General features: G+C 38.0%; 2 protein-coding genes across 5 annotated transcripts in view; one reads left to right on the forward strand and one right to left on the reverse strand.

The window, feature by feature from the left end:
- Nucleotides 1–17,616, reverse strand: part of LOC134227028 (protein amalgam-like) — a 278,865-nt gene that overhangs the window by 124,693 nt on the left and 136,556 nt on the right. The window lies entirely within an intron of this gene.
- Nucleotides 11,668–16,631, forward strand: LOC134224082 (lectin subunit alpha-like). Of its 3 annotated transcripts, none has more exons than XM_062703314.1 (3): nucleotides 11,668–11,863; nucleotides 11,931–12,273; nucleotides 16,416–16,631. In XM_062703314.1, the coding sequence occupies exons 1-3, from the start codon at nucleotides 11,753–11,755 to the stop codon at nucleotides 16,478–16,480; spliced, it is 519 nt and encodes a 172-aa protein (XP_062559298.1). In that variant the 5' UTR covers nucleotides 11,668–11,752; the 3' UTR covers nucleotides 16,481–16,631. The 3 variants fall into 3 exon arrangements, with proteins under 3 accessions (XP_062559298.1, XP_062559299.1, XP_062559300.1); XM_062703315.1 differs by lacking the exon at nucleotides 16,416–16,631 and adding an exon at nucleotides 12,356–12,432; XM_062703316.1 differs by lacking the exon at nucleotides 16,416–16,631 and adding an exon at nucleotides 12,372–12,421 and having other exon boundaries at nucleotides 11,671–11,863.

The following is a 17,616-nucleotide window of genomic DNA, read 5'->3' on the forward strand; positions in this document are numbered from 1 at the left end:
GGTACATGTACAGTTCTACCCACTAAAATCAGCTTATTGAAAAGAAAATTTAACAACAAAGATGTTTCCGCAACAGATTTTAACTCTATTTTGGATTTTAAAAATGGTTTACTGCCGTTTAAAATGATTTCATAAAAGAAACATGTACCACTTTTACTGGCAACGATTTTCGGTTTCTGTTGCATTTTGTTCCCATTAATAGTGGTACATGTGCATTTTGTTCAAACAAACTTGAAATTTGTCAAGAAACTTCGCATATTTCTCATTACTACCTTTAGGCACACCAGTCATAACACGTTGGTACAGTTGAATTGCAGAAAATAACTAATTCGAATTTTATTTTTGAGGTTTTTGGAAAAATGCGTCTCCTGTAAAATATACTCAATGTAACATGTACCACTTTCGCTGGCACCGGTTCATATTAACAAATTAAAATAATGCACGTTCTCTCCTGGTGCCCTGAGAGAGACGGCTAGGTGGTGCCCACTATGGGAAATGACGAGGTTTGATATGAGATTTTGGTCCATCAGCCAAATCCCGCATAATATTTTTATTGCGTATTGCGCTTTTTGTCTACAGCAATTGGTTTGCTGTATTCATAGCTGAGCCTTTGTACAGGATTCTTATCCTATTTGGGCATCTCGAATCAATTAATGCCATTTGGCATCAACGATTCGATGTCTGTGTCTGGAACAAACTTGGGACAAATCACAACTAAATATTTTATTGCCTACTTTTAGGCTTTCCTCTTCAGTCCAGACACTGAATCAACAAATAAAACATACACAAAATAGCACAAATGATACCGACTCGATCGAATATTTACAACTATTCGAACAACATAAAACCAACCGTAACAAATATTTTGAACAAATATCCTGATTTGAAATTAAATTAAACTTGAAAGTGACAGTTCGAAAATCAAAATCACCCAGTCATAAAAATTGCAGATGCTGTTCAATAAGACCGATAAAGTATCTGTCAAAACAATTCAATATAGGGGTAACGGCTCAAACCTTGGCCCATTATGCTACGGCTGAGCACATTTATCGCTATAAGTCTTCATATATTGCATTTCCAACCAGAATTATTCCACCAGCCGGCTTGCTTACACTTGGTTTTGATGCCAAATAGCAAAAAACGACGATGAATGTCCTCATTTAAACCAGCGAAAGTCTCGAGAGAAATGGCCAAAATATCGGCATCCGTGTTTCTATCATGTGGATAATTTTTCAGCCCACTTGGGACGAAAGATTGTTGATTTCGAACATACGAAAGATAAAGATGGGTTGCTGTTTATAGTATCAGTCATTTTGCTTGCGTTGAATAAAGGCAGCATGCAAACAAATAGAGAAAATCAAATCATCTTATTGAGCGTGAATTCTAATTGGTTGCATGTAAAATACTACCACACTGATTGTGAGAGTGCGTTTTAGGTTCCCCCAATAGCACGATTACCAAGGTGATGCTAACGAAAATACTATTATATGTATCATTTATTTCCCAAATATTTACCATATTTGCAAGTGAAGAAGTTTAGAAAAATGAAAACGGTATTAAAAACTGCAATTGCAAAAAGGCTACTTGTTCTAGCCCTCATGTTGTGCCTTCATACGTTAATTATTGGCTGCCGCATAATTTTGAGATTTACTGCTAGTTGAAACCATGGCAGTTGTGTTGCTCTCGCTCTCGCGATACTCTCAAAGAAACTTTTTCCAAAACGTAAACAATGCTTTAGGTGGGGATGATGCATAACGCACTACTGAAGAAAGCCAATTGTAAAACTTATTCTAGGCAATTCCTTGCTTTGTACTGTGCATAAACAGTTATAACTGTGCCAACTACCTGATATTATTACACAATTGAGCATGAGCATGAGCATGATGACCGTGCATTTCGTAGTTACTACTCCGTGATCAACCGAACAATCGCAATTGCACAGGGAACCAATGGATGGAAGCATGGGATTTGCTCTCCAACCTCAATGTGCACAGTCCGAGAGTTCTAGTATTTTGGATGGTCGATAACGGCGCTGGCCACGTCCTCACAGTCATCGGGGATGGGAAGGAATTGATGATGCAGTCACTCGCCCACTGCAAGCCGAGAACACCTCTGCACTCGCCTCGAGTTTCTGCGGAATTTTATTGGAATCTGGGGGTAAGGGTTCTATGGCAGAGGTTCGTCTTGGTTAACGGGTTGCCAATGTGATAGTAATGAAAATGAGATGTATTCTAATTGGATGCCGAAACGAGCTTTTATGCTCATTTCGAATTCTAACAGTTACCTGCTAGAACTAATCAAGTTGTAGGTATAGGGATAGAAGACGGAAACGGTATGAAAGCCCATTTCCAGTTCTAGCGATTGCTAGAACATGAGAAATATATGAAAGATACAAAGTAGGAGAAATGGAACGGGCCTGGGATTGAACCCACGACCTCCTGCGTATGAGGCAGAAGCAGTAGCCATATGACCACCAAGCCCTGATATTATTACACAATTATTCATAAATACAATTATTGGGTGCTTGTTTTTAACTCTGCCTGCATTGAAGTTTCATGATTGGTAGGTGCGTTTGATTCCACTCCTCTCTATATCGATCAGCTGTTGTGAATCCTCTCAAAACTCTCACGTGTTTCAACTTCCCGAGTTGAAAGAATACTTTATCGGTATCATTTTACAGATCAAAACGCTTTTTGCAAGCAATAATAGATCTAAATTATGATGAAGGTATTTGTCAAGTAATTTGACTTGAAATTATTCACATGAAATGACGTTGAAAGTTTATCTAATGAAACATACGATCCATTGTATCTTTCCATTATTAAGTTCAGTGCATGATCTCTCTTGTTTCGGACAGCAGAACGATCGTGCGGTCGGCCGAATTATTGTGTTCTGCATTGCGCGGCCGGTAATAAAATATTGTGTTCTGCATTGCGCGGCCGGTAATAAGAGTAGCCATCGAACAAGTAAGTGCAGTGCGTGCTTTAGTCGTCGGGAAAGAAATAAAAAATAAAATATCTATCTTGTGTTCGGTGGCTCATGCGCACGTCGCGCGCGGTCGAAAAAAGCGCACTCTTCAAAAGTTTTATGTAGCCATCGAGCAAGTGAGTACAGAATGCTGCGCTTCCGTACGGTCGTCCAAAACGCGAATCTCCTCAGTTTTCATATGCCACCGGGCGTGCATGTTTTAACTTTTAACTCGTATTAATGTTATTTCCCATCCCATAGATCGCATCGCTTACCAAAGTGAATCCAGATAAATTATCCTTTGTAACTAAAACGATATCCTATCCCAAGACAATCGTGGAGATGCAGAGGTATACTCGGTCTCTAGTAGCAACGAGAGTCGGACTAACAATCCTTCCATTCCTATATGACCGTAAGGACGTGGCCGGCGCCGTTATTGACATTAAATATTTGAGCTCCCGAAACGTGTACATTGAGAATGGGTAGCTAATCCCAAGCCCCATTCATTGTGTTCTCTGTACAATTTCGCAAGTTCAGTCAATCACGGAGTAGCAACTACGAATTGTGCGGTCATAATGCTCATGCTCATGCTCATGCTCATGAGCATGCACATACGATCCATTGTATCTTTCCATTATTAAGTGAGAAAATGTTTGTAGGATTCGTGCGAAAGATGATAAAACTAAATACAGGGCTGGTAGCGACCAATGCAGCTGAAAATAGTGACTTTAGTGACCAATGCTGACGAAAAAAGGGACCAAATAGTGACTTTAAATTGCAGAAAAAGTGACCAAATAGTGACCTTCAGTTTCAGTTGCAATTTCAATGAGACGAGATTTAGCGTTTTTCATGAGGAACCAAATACTGTTGAAAATATTGAAATCCAAGCTTCAATAAAACCACACGAGCTATTTTTGTGGCTGTGTAACTGTCGCTCATCTTGGTGTTGTTCTGCATTAGGTCCGTTTTGTGTGAAGCAAACAAATCTCTGGGTTATTGATTTTAAGCGTGTGCACGCTAACTTTTGCCCTCTCTTTTTATATCAAGGAAATTTTACTAAATATCAGTCAAAACTCAAACTCAAAACTATGAGCAGTCCTGCGAGCAAATCAAATGTTTGCGCCACTGGAAGTGAGCGAAACATGGTTATCCATCACTCATCATGGGCAAACCAGAGTAAACGCGACGAGCGATGCGACACGAGGCGACTCACGTAAAAGAATAACAATCATTATCAACAGGCTGTCAAATTGCACTGTCGCGTCATGTCGCATTACTCTGGCTTGCCTCTTAGACCTGTTTTGCTTCACGGAAAAATGATTTCTAGGCAAAAATATGCGTGAATGAACATTCTTGAGAATGAGTGAAAATTACGTTCACTGGATCAGCTAAACACTTAAGGCTCTATAAACCGTAATCAATCCGATAATGACGATGATTTTATTCGAATCCGCACTAATACTAATAAAGTTTTGAACTAAATTCAATATTTTGGGGCTATTTGCCGACTTACCTCCATCATAATATATTCATAGCATTTCCATATTAATTTTTCACTTATCCAAATAAACAATTACTAAGAAATTGCAGGAAAAACGCTGAAAACTGCCTTTTTTCCTGGGCCGGCATTCGTATTTTTATCGAACGCATACTAACTCCGAACGTTCGGAGCAAACACATACACACGCACTTGATTTTTCACTTGATCTTTTCCCACTGTTTCCTTGATTTAATCACTACTAAAACATATTCACTAGCTGAGTTTCACATTTTTCTTCAAACTTGACTACCAATTAATTCACTTCGCGTCCAAAAACTGTCGAAAACTGCTTTCCAGAAATCGAAGTGAGAGACAAATTTGACGACCGTATTGTGAACGCAATAAAATGCGGAAGACTCAAACTCACTACCGCAATAGGTGAAATGGTGAGTACAAAATCTACGCGATGCAACTTCATTCAATCCGAACAATACAATGTATACGCCAGCCAACACGCAAACAAAGGTGTGCATACACGAGAAAATAATCATCTCTTCACCGTTGCCAGATTTGTTTATTTGAAAAAATCATTGCTGTTTGCCGGATTGAACAAATATACCAGAAATAAATATTTAAACATGTTATGTAAGCTTCTATTAAATTCCAAGTGGTGAATAACAAATTTTAAACCGATAAATACCTATATATTTGATACACCGTGAACATGTTTTATGATATAGAATAAACATTTCGTCAAGTCTGGCAACATTATGCATCAGCTGGAATATTTTTAACACCCCATTTCCACCCACCCCAGTTGTAAACAAAATTTATCTATCGCTGCTGCACTTTTCCGTACCAATTGCCTCACTATTACAAACAAGCAATACAGTCATTAATTCTCAAAACATTGTGATGGAGTCTTGAGCCTTAAGAAGATTTGCTATAGGTGCCACGGAAGTTTTTTGAATTTTTAATGCGAAACGAACATCAGTACGGATCTTTTTGGTATAAAACGAAACACAAATTATGAAAATTCAGTTACAACGAACCTAGGATTGAACGCTCGACCTTCTGCTTATAATGCAGGACCGTCGGGCTCGTCTTCAAATTCAAAAGTTATCAAAATATAACGAATCTAGTAACATCTAAAAAAATATCACGATTTTAATCTTTAACATTTATGCTATTTCAAATGTAAAAATTATCATCAAAAAAAAAAATGATGGAGGTGGATGTTGTGTAACCGATGGTTTCAAAAATGGAACTTGTGACTTGATCACAAGATATGATTATTCCGCCTCGCGGATAAAACCCTGGGTTATGCTCACGCAGCGGAAGAGAATTTAACTCTTTCTCCCAAATCCTACCCGACTCCCACGGTGGCACTCTCTTCGGATGTATTTATTTCCAGCGGTTTGAGCGACGGCAAAAGAAACTCAGCCGAAAGCAGCTATAGGTAGGGCCAGGGGCGATGGTATGCACAAATAGGATAAAAATACAAATACGGCAAAATCGGAATTGTTCGTATTTCTTGTGGGTTTTTAGAGGAACGAGCTTGGCATTCTAGCAGCACCAAGTCTGTTCTGTCCCGACAACATCAGCGAGCAGATAGTGCGCGCCGTGAAGTAGATGTTAATTTAAAAACGTATGTTTGATATAATAGTGAATAGTGATTTTTTCTAATATTTAGATTTGCTTTTTAACTTATAGGGTAGTCGGAAAAATCATACCAAAATATCCATATCGCTAGTGTTAGTTGTGTGCTGAAAAAGTTGTTCAAAAGTTGTTAGTATCGTAAAACAAAAACTTATACAAAATTGAAGAAATTAAAAATATTAAATGTATCCACAATAGGGTAAAGTGATCTTTTCGGTCATCTGTATATCAACACTGCGATAAAAGATCAAATGCTCAGAAAAAGGTAAATTTCTAAATAATTTCCGATTATTATATTCCCTACTTGCGGTATAATGCGGGTTGAAATAAGATTTTGGTGGAGACAATCAAAACCACGTGTGACCTATTCTAATGATGGCGGATAGGTCCATAAAGGGCCTTTTATTTTCTTGGCTTTCAACAGCTTTTGTCGGGGACACACACAACGTCACGAAAAGCGCTCCGACAAAGACACGGGACAGACAGAGACGACGCAAACCGTTCAAACCCATAGCGGGCAGGCCGCCATTTTGGAGAATACCCGGTGGCAAGAAACGTGAGAATTACGCGTTCGCGGGCCTCGAAGCAGTTTCGGGAGAATTTGGAGACGTGGACGTCATTACACTTTCGGCGCAAGCATTCCAGCGGCCCGAGGGAAATCTTTAAGCCCCACCCGACGATAATACTCCACTAGGGCTTCGTGCCCATTTTCGGCACCCAGCGGACGCTCTCTATTACTCCGTCTTCTGGAAGGAATACCCTAATCCATTTTAAGTGTAAGTGTTTTTTAAGTGTCCTCAATACAATGTTGCGCATGTTAAAATAGAGCATAAAATCGTTTATAGATGTTAAAAATTTCACTATTTATTCTTGATTTTTCATTCGTTACTACCGGACTCAAACGAGAGTCTCCAGGCCTTCCTCACTGTGTTGTTGGTTCAGAACATAATTTGTGTTGCGGCTTTTGAGCATTGGTACCCATAAGGTTCTATTTGTGAGTGCTATCAAACATAGGTTTGCTTATGGATATGCTCTAACATAGTGAGTTCCCATTGGAGGTGAGTGTACCGGTTGAACTGAGTTGCCGTGGATGTTGTACCGTTTCACTCGATTCCGACCCTGTTGATCCCCTTTCCGATGAGCATAGCCTAGGGGGTTATAGTTGGGAGGGAAAAACGGCTTTTATTTTCTCATGTTCTTACAGCAAAATTACTTTGAGGATTCTTACATAGGGGTAATGACGGCTTTGGCAGGTTTTGTTCTATTATTTCATAAAATTCGGTCGACAAAAACCCCCCTGCCAATAATAGAACAAAACCTGCCAAAGACGTCTGTTCCCCTATTTAATGTATCGCCTTTCAATTCGAGTGCAGTACAATCATAGATACAAATATCATGATTTCGAATTGAAAAGAAATATTTTTATTTTATCAAAATATCACGCGCTGAGAATCATAACTTCGTTAATAACTTAACAGTTACAATTGTTACTGTTGTGTCTGGTGCAAGATAGAGTCATCCTGTATCACACCAAACCATTAAATATTCGGCAAACTACCGCAATTTGCTATAATGATAAAAAGTAAACATCGACGAAGAACAATGGATTAATGCAGTTACGCCAATATGATTCTAAGCATGAGGCTTGTGATAAAACAATTTTCTGTTATAAAAAAACTGATAAGCATGTTTGTTTTAGATATGCACTAAATATCAAGCCTTTCATCAACTATTGGTTTTCCTGAAGCACCTGGAATTATATCATAAATTGAAAAGATTAATCTAAACCTCCAATAGTGCAATTGATAGGGGAGACTGGGCAAACTTGATCCACTTTTCTCATTTTCGATGTATCTCACCACAATAATATCCATATCCTTTACCGTCAAAAATTGCATCACGTTTTATTGTCTCAATCGATTATATGGCTTATTTGAGTTCAACTTTCTCTCTCTTTCAAACCTCATTTTAAAAATCAAAAACAAAAGTTGGAAAAATGCTGCACGTGTGAACCGTTCTGGAAAATTCACCCGCTGATCTTTCAAAATCGGGGAGATGTTAGCCCAATCTTGAAAAACAGCACTTTTTTAATATTTTGTTTTAAATTTAAAAAATACTTAGAAGCGTCAAAAAAAAAGAGTCCTTTGGGAAAGTTGACTTTAAATAAAATAAAGAATCGATTGAGCAAATAAAAATTTTTGACGGGAAAGGTCAATTAGCTACTGGTGAAATGCCAATAAGAGCAGCGAAGAAAATGGCTGGCGAAGTTTCAGAGCGATTATTTTTCCAAGATCCGTAATTTAATTTCCGTCATGAACAAAGTATCATCCGACTTATACATAAAGCTTCATTAAAAAATTGTCAATAGTTTTAAAATAGTTGAAAATAGTGACTTTTTTCGAGAAAAAGTGACTTTAGTGACTTGAGGTCGAAAAAAGAGACTTTTTAGTGACTTGCCCGAAAAAAGTGACCGAATTACTAAAAAGTGACCCGCTACCAGGCCTGTAAATATTCATACACTAATTGAATAATTTATTTGCAAAATTATGAAGAAAATGGTGTATCGAACCTCGAAAGGTTGATGCTTGAATCGTGTTTGGAAGCCGTAAGGTAGGCAATTATTTTTGGTATGTTCTGCGAATGAAAGCGATTATATCGTGATTCGAGAAAAGCATCATGAGGGCCCATTCACAAACTACATGACGTTTTAGGTTGTGGAAGGGTACTTGTCTGAGCGTTAAGGACTTAATAAATTTTAGAACTCTACCATATATGAAGTGTGGGTTGACAATAGTTTAGCGTTATGTAATTTGCGAAAGAAACTTAACGGTTGAGTGGATTAACCTGTTTTTACAAAAATTCTCAGCAACCTAATCGCAAGCATCGGATATTCTATCTGCAGCTTTCGGTTATTTTCTCCAGTACGGGTTATTGGTGAGAATATTCTGATTTTAGAGTTTCACCTATACTAGCGTAGTGCTACAAATCGAAAGCGTATGCCACCATTTGGCTACGGGTGCCCCCAGTATTGTCCAAAAAAGTTTTGGTTAATTATGTCGCTATACTAATGGAAATTGTGAAATAAAAATGATAGCTGACATAGTGTGGTTGTTATCCATTTATCTGATGTGCGAAAGCAGGTATGTTCATTCAGAAAACTCTTTTATTTGGCGAATGAAAAACTCTAGCACAGCCAGCCTGCATAAGTCAACGAAACATAGCTGAGTCAAAGTGATTTTTCACGCCAGATAATTGCTTTTAATAGTTTAAGAAGTGTATAAATCTAGAGTTATGAAGCAGCTATATGTTTGATACACTTTTCTAAAGAAGCAGTGGTTAATATCTTCCTACAAATCGACGTATTATCGCTGAAATATTGATTTATTTGCGTGATGAGCCAATGTTACATCCAGGGCCAACATTACCGCCGGTTACCCTATGTCAAAAGTAATCTTGTGTGAGCAGCGTTATTCGGAAATTATTCAACCGTCACTTTAAATTTAATTTGAGTTTCGGGAAATGAGCCTTAGAAAAAATATGTTTATGTTTGCCCGAGCTTACTTGAGCAAAATTAACTCAATGCTAGTTACAGTTGTGGCTAGGTCACTGTTCAATAATGTCTGCATACTTGGAAATAGATAAATGGAAATAGATCAACTTGATTGAAAACATGTATTCCTGATAGGATGAGCTACCATTAAAAATGCACTTTTAACACAGTGTGCGATACTCATAACAGAGCGTTAATGAATAAAGCTTCCAATGAATGATTAAATTTGTTATGATTAAATCATTTAACTCTATGATTAAAGATTATGATTAATGATTTAATAATTTTTCACAATGATTAATGATTATGATTAACGAATAAATTAATTTTTGACAATGATTGACGATTATGATTAATAAATAAAACGTTTGGAGTATGATTAACGATTACCGATCGTGATTAAATGCTGACACAATATGTGTATGATTAATATGTGTATGATTAATGATTAAAGATCGGTATGATTAATGGTTAATGATTATGAATAATCAAATTGAATGGTTTGCATATTGATCAATTATCAAGTAACATTTTTACCAAATTGGGTCATTGAAAGGTATGAAAATTAAATGATTATGATTGAAGATTAATGAATAAAATCGATGTATGCAATGATTAAAATTGATGATTAATGATTAAACTCAAAACAATTATGAATATGATTAGTGATTAATGATTAAATGTAAAATTCTATGATTAACGATTAGTGATTAATGATTGAATCATATTTTTTGTATGATTATGATTAATGAATAATGATTAAATAGCCCATTATTCATTATTCATGATTAAATCTATGATTAATCACTAATGCTCTGCCATAAACATCCATCGGCGTGGTATAACATATTTGGTGACGTGGAAAATGTCCATGCGGCGGCCCGCCGACTTATTTTTGACGGCGACGGTGGCGTATGAAAATCACCGGCGGCGGTGGCGTGGCGGCGCACAGGTCTATCTATGGCACCAGAACAATTCTGATTCTCATATCCCATTGTAAATTGATTGTAATTGATCATGAGCGGTATATTTTTTCAACTCCGCGCACTCCTATACATGCGATTGAGACGTAGCTCTGTTGGAGACTGTTCTCGAATTACACAATCCACCTTTCCTTGCTTGCGAAGTACGTGCGTTGACATCTTTGAATCTTGCTTGCTAAATTGTTTGCAGGGGATAATGCGTCTCTCTTCCGTCTAATTCCCGACGCCGGGAGGAGTTTCCCATCTTGGTTTGGGAATGACTTTCTAATAATAGATGATAGGGAGGGGGTTTCTTGGGGGATCTGGAAAGGTTCTTCATATTTGGCGAATTTTTAGCCATTAGATGTCGAACTTGGAACTTTTAGTGCGTTGTTCAAAGTTAGTCTTCGCAGTTCAAATGTCAAATGCGAAACTGGTTGATCCAATCGTCAGTTAAGTCGGAACTATGGAAAACTGAGTATTTTTGTTTTCATTTATATAGATTTCACGATTTTTCCTTTTTTTTCGTTTGAGAATTTAAAAACCATTTTTTGGCGTCAGATGCTTCAGTTTTTGTGAAAAAATTGAAGCTTTCAGTAAATAATCGGTTTTACCATGTGTATTTTTTAACTTACTCTCCCGATTTTGTTTGGTGCTGTATGGAAGGGGAATCACACCGCATTTGAAATCCCTCGTGATCATGGGGTTTTCGGTGATAGCATAGTTCTAAATTACAAATTCAGATTGAGGTGAAGATGGATGGGTTAGAAACTGGTTACGGATCAAGAAATCGGGTGTAGATTGATTGATTGTTATTTTTGTCTAGGACTTTTTCGTCTCTTAAGGGATTATTTATCTACTTTGTATAACGATGGTTTGCCTCCATTTGAAAAACAAATTCTCAACCCCAAAGCCAAGTGCATATTGAATTTTATTCAGTTCAGTTGGCTAATAACTATTAACATATTAATTTGTACACTTAGCTTCAAATCGGCAGAGGCTTTTTTGGGAAGCAAAGATTGCAATAGAAGAAGAAGAAACGAAAAGATTCTCAAGCCGTGCCGAGGCTCAGCTGTTCGAGAGGCATATTCTAGCTGATAACATTTGATTGCTCACTCGCGCCCTGTTCGCAGTATGATGGAATATACGACGTTCGCTTTGATAATCGCAGTTTTTTGTGCTACCGTCAATGGCGTCGTCGAATATTGTGAGCAAACATCCAAATTCCACATTCCAAGTGTGAAGGTAAGTGGTAGTAAAGCCACTTCCAAAATTATCAGTTCTAAATTAATTTTATTTTGTCTCACATCAGGCCAACTGGATCGGTGCCGTGGAGTACTGCAATCGAATCAACATGCGGCTGGCGATTGTCGATAGTGCAGCAAAAAGTGTTTCAGTTCTGGATGCCATCAACTCAGCCAAAGCAGACGGGTTAACTTTTGCCAATGTTTGGATCGGAGCAAATGATATGGCTAAAGAGGGTACCTTCACGTGGCATTCAACAGGACAACCTGTTAAATATACCAACTGGTCAGCGACAAATCCTGATAATCACCAAGGACGTGAAAACTGTGTGGAAATCGCATTCAAGGATTACACTCAGTGGAAATGGGCCTGGAACGATAACAAGTGTGACGCGGTTCTGTATTTTGTTTGTGAGTTTAATTTTATCAATCTTTATAATACGCACGATTCTATTCAAGTATTTTAGAACAGTGACAAATATATCAAATGAAGTTTGCCTTTATTTCAGTACCTACAGAAATTCTTTCAAGTCAACATATTTGAAATGCATCTGATTGATGTTACATATAGAATCTGTAAGTCTTATTTAGTATTGCGCTCATTTTTATTCATCGCCGAGTCTGAACTCCAACCGTTTCAACTAATTCAATCGAAGCAATAATTCTTGCTCTAGGGCTGAGCTGACCCTGCTTTCAAAGGCAACTGACCACGTGGCGGAGGCGGATACCACCGGATATCAGTGGCAATAACCGAAACACATTAAGAAGCCATGAAAGATCCTGATGGAAAGTAAATTTTATTGCACATTACGTTGCACATTGGTACGCGTGCACACACAGCTCTGCTGCTTGCTGGCTGCTCTGTCCACTCTGCTGGGGGAGAACGAACGTATTTCAATTCGAGAGGGAACCGATAGACGTAATAAAATCGATTGCTCACCACAGGACATCCGCCCGTCGGAGCGTGTGTAATAAAATTAGCGAACCGAGGTGAGACCAAGCTGTGCTGACTGCCGAGGGATAATCCTCGCAAAGTGGGAAGCAAGCCATCTACCGCTCGATAAAGATTAATATTTGATTAGGACCTAAATTTCGTTTATCTTCTTACCTCTCTTGTGGATGCACCCCGGTAAAACTGGGAAAAATACTTATCGACATGAATATAGGATGGCATGTTCATGACTGGCTCACAACTTGAAATGAAGTTTTGAGTGAACTAAAAAAAAACTTTCCAGCTATTGGCAGCAAGCAACTGCAATTTTCCAGCGTCAAACGCTATGTAAAGCGTTGCTCTTATTTGTTCTTCCGGTTATTTTATAGTCCATGTTCTTTGGTAGCGAAGAATAATAAACTCGCCTCAAAGATGCTGGTGAATATTCATAAAAAGTGAACAACTTTTACTTCTCGAACTTTTTTTATGCAGAACATGCACCAGTATGATGTTATTTGATTCACGGGCAAAAAGACAAAGCATTATTGTTCGGTTACGGAGTAATAGTTCGAGGAAGTGTGCCAGAAAATGTAGGGACTGGTATTTGGATTTGGATTGAATGACAATAACAAAACAACGTTTTTCTTTGCTTTTTTCGAAGTGATTGTTGTTGTCTAAAAGTTTTCTAGCAGTTTTAGAATTCTAATAACAGCTGACCCTGAAGTGAATAGAAAGAAGGGTGGTAACCAGTCCTACCTTCCTGTTTATATTCACGCTTAGTCGACAACAAAAAAGCTTCGACAAACTCACTTATGGTTGCTATTTGGCGCATCATATCCGCTGGACATCTTGGGAAATTTGATTCTGATGATTGCGCGCAGGTAAGAATCGCTTATAGTCGCAAGATGGCACGCAGCGATGGTCGAGGACCTCCGACTTGCTCAAGAGAGCTGCGTTGACGGTTTAGTGACTGTGCACACTTAATTTTTTACCGGGATCTCAGCAAAATATTGAACTTTTACCGAGATTCGCACAGCCGTGCCCCAGAAAACATGTTTTTTGCCGAGATTTCTGTCAAAGTTGTTGAAAATCAGCAAATAATTTTCCGAAAATCTGCTAACAAACGACATTTTTGCTGGAATATCAGTTTTTCATTTTGCTGGCGCATGGCTGTGCGGATTTTTGCCGAACTGCAGAAATAAAAACTAAGTGTGAGAGCATTTACGAAGCCGAAGAAAAGTAATAATAAATAGTAGGTACCAGAACTAATAAAGTACAACTAGAATTCAAAAAAAAACTATTATCATAACTTAAAATAAAATAAGTAATATCGAAATAAAATTCCTATCGCAAAAATGATTATCATTTCAAATAAACTCGTTGTGTTCGAATTAATAGTGTACATTAACTTGCGATGATATTATCCAAGTTATAAGTTCTACAGCCAGAACACAAACCACTAAGCGAGCAATAAGGCTTTAGGAATTATGTTATTTACCGAGTAATAATTTATACAGCCGGAACACTAACTAGTAGGGTAAATGTTCCGATAGTCGTGGATGCGGTTGCGGTAGTGTAATTTTTGGGGAATCTTCAGATTAAACATATCAACCCACATTGTTGATCGATTTGTTGAACATACAATATAAACGAAAACAGTCTGGCAATATCTTTGAAATCGGTAGATTATCCTCAAATTCATTATTTTTTTCTGGCCTTTGTACCAATAGTTGCGGTAGTGTTCCTATAGTTGCGAGTCGCATACAAAATCAAAAGGATATGCAACTATAGGAACACGAGTTAAATAATACCGCAGCTATTGGAACCAAAGATTTTAAAGTACGAGATAGTCCACTCTTGACTATCCCATACAAGCCGCTGGCAAACTGCTTTTGTGTAGACCAACGTTAACTGGTGATTGGAAGTCTAACTGTTTTAGTAAAAATGATCAAAGTAACTTCGACGCGCGACTTTTAACTGTCCGACAGAGTCAACAGGAAACATGTTGACAGAACTCGAACTAGCTATATTGAGTGGAGACGCCGCCGCCGATATCATCGAACCTTTCTAGTAGTAAGTACTCCTAAATATATTTCAAATAATGGTTCAAAATCAGAGCCGTAGCATGGACTCCAAGCGCCCTTGGCGAATCCGATATTGAGCGCCCCTTACTTTTATGCATGTTCAAAACAAAGAGAATGATAATTGGTGGGATATTTTTTAAATCAACTTTTTTGCGTGGTGCAATTGCTAAATGTTTGCTTCATGAATTCCTTAAGCCTCTATAACCTGCATATCTATATACATAATCTATATACATCTATATACATAAAAATGAATTTCTGTCTGTCTGAACCTTATAGACTCGGAAACTACTGAACCGATTGGCGTGAAAATTTGTATGCATAGGTTTTTGGGGCCGGGGGAGGTTCTTAACATGGTTCGAGACCGCTACCCACTTTGGAAAGGGGGACTCCCATACAAATAAAACTGAAATTTCTGCATAACTCGAGATCTAATCAGAGAATAAATGAATTTTAGGCGAAACGAAGTTCGTCGGGTCTGCTAGTATTCCAATAAAAATGAAATAAGGATTAAAAAGGCCAAAACATTTCTAAAAATTCATTTTCTAAAAATTTTGACGATTTTCTGAAAGATTAAATAAACCCACGCAAATGAAAAAAATAGATCCAGTAGTGCGTGGACCTATTCGGATCAAGATATATCAATTCCTGGGATGGGTGCAGGACTTGGGTCCTTTATGCAGATTCTCGTATTCAGCATGTCTATAGATAAGAGCCTCAGTTGAAGCTTTACCAGATTATATAGACATTATAGAAAAAATAAATGCAAAATATCACCGAAGTGTTTAGTGTAAGTGTTTAGTTTGAAGGAATCGAACATGTCACTGAATCACATGCGATCGATCCGTATTAGAACCTCAAAAAAAGAAGAAAGAAGTTATCTCAAATTCAAGCAAACTCCCTATCACTACTTCGTAGTAGAAAACAGCTTAGATTTCTTAGTCACGAACAACACGAACACGTTTTTTACAGTCTACTCCGTGTTTCGTCTTTGGCGTATTGAAGTTAGGTTTTAGGGCTTCTTCCCCAAAAGCTTTTTCCATTCTTCTTTTCTGTATCTCTTGTTCCTTTTTTGCTTTTTCACTTCCTTTTCCATCAGTGAGGATGCTTCCTGATGCAACGTTCTGATATTTGTATTATTTATTGACGGAAAACCACCTTTCGGAAATTAGTCAAACGATTGATTACAGATATAGTCCCCGAGTGAATCGTCTGTTAAAGGCTTAAATCTGAAAATGAGTAAATCGTTTTTTGCACGGTTTGTTTTTAGCCGGTTGAGATCTCGGTAGAGTTAACCCAACAAAAAATCAAATAAAATTCAAGTAGTATCCAACCGCGTAAAAAACGTTGATGAGATTTGTCATCATTTCCCATAGTAAAATTCTGAATTTCGGCGCCCCCCTGATGCCTGGCGCCCTTGGCGGGGGCCAACCTGGCCAACCACACGCTACGGCGCTGTTCAAGATGTATTTTATTCAAATAAAGTAATAGGTAGACTTTTAATGAATATTTCATTTGCATGACTTTTTTATTTCCAGCTTTACGTAAATCGGTTTGGTGCGGGATGCCATCTACAAGGGCGCAACTTTATGGTCCTTGGTGAAGGAACGAACAGCCTACAGAGTGGACCTCTGCACCAACCACCGGTTCAGATGATAGGCCGCCCAATAGAATTTGCTTCTCATTTCGCAGTTCACGACTAATGCAGGTCAAAATTCCTAACAATAGTAAAGAGATTGGCAACATCCGGGACGTATCACCAAAATTTTAAGTCAGACCGTAATTGGTAATTTTGATTTTCTATGCACTCAATTTATATTTTATTTTACAGACAACTGGGCTTTGCAGGAGTCCGAAGTTGTGGTCCTGATGTCCCAACTAAGCCAATCTTCGATGTGATGCGCAACCTTCGAAGTCATGAGTTTCGAATTAGACTATCATCCTGCTGTACACTGTTGGAAAGAATTGGCTATCGTTGAACGACTGAACAAGCACCACTCTTGGGAGTGTACATAACGATTAGGGTAAGACGGTATAATGCGCCCCACCAGGCCAAAACGCCCCCCTTTGATTTCTAGACAACTATACCTACCTAAGGGTAACAATCAGTTGGAACCTATAAATAGTTGTGAAACCATCATACTATGTGAATGTGGAAGTATTTTTCTATAACGCAATGAAAATATTAGCATAATACAAAAAGTTACAGTTTTGATGTAACTTTTCATGTTTGTTTGCTCAACATTTTGGAGCGACTCTAGCATACTGTCCGGAAAACTTGCACTGGAACACTCAGTTGGGCAACAAAATAAATTTGCTTAGTTGTTAATATGATATAAAATTGCTTCCATCTTCAAAAATGTAACGATTTTCGAAAACATGTTTCACTGGCCAACCGCCCCAGTGTAGGCAGGACGGTATGCCCTTACCAACTGTACACAAGCGCAGCGGGCCTGCAGCAGTTGCTTCCAAATTGTATGGACAATATTGAATTGTAATTCACACCTGATTAAATGGACTTATGTTGGATTTTTAATGCCAAGCACATAAGGATTTGTAACCTTTTTGTTATGGGATAGATAAAATACTAATGAAGGGCTATGAAACGTGTTTGCTTACGGTGGGGCGTATTGCCCAGGCACTTTTTGAAATCCAGTTTTTCATGACTTTTCAAAATAGCTTTACTACATATTCTCAGTAATATTTTTATAAGACTACTCACAGGTAATGCATTTGCGA

Source organism: Armigeres subalbatus, chromosome 3 (assembly GCF_024139115.2).
Source record: "Armigeres subalbatus isolate Guangzhou_Male chromosome 3, GZ_Asu_2, whole genome shotgun sequence".
NCBI lineage: Eukaryota > Metazoa > Arthropoda > Insecta > Diptera > Culicidae > Armigeres > Armigeres subalbatus.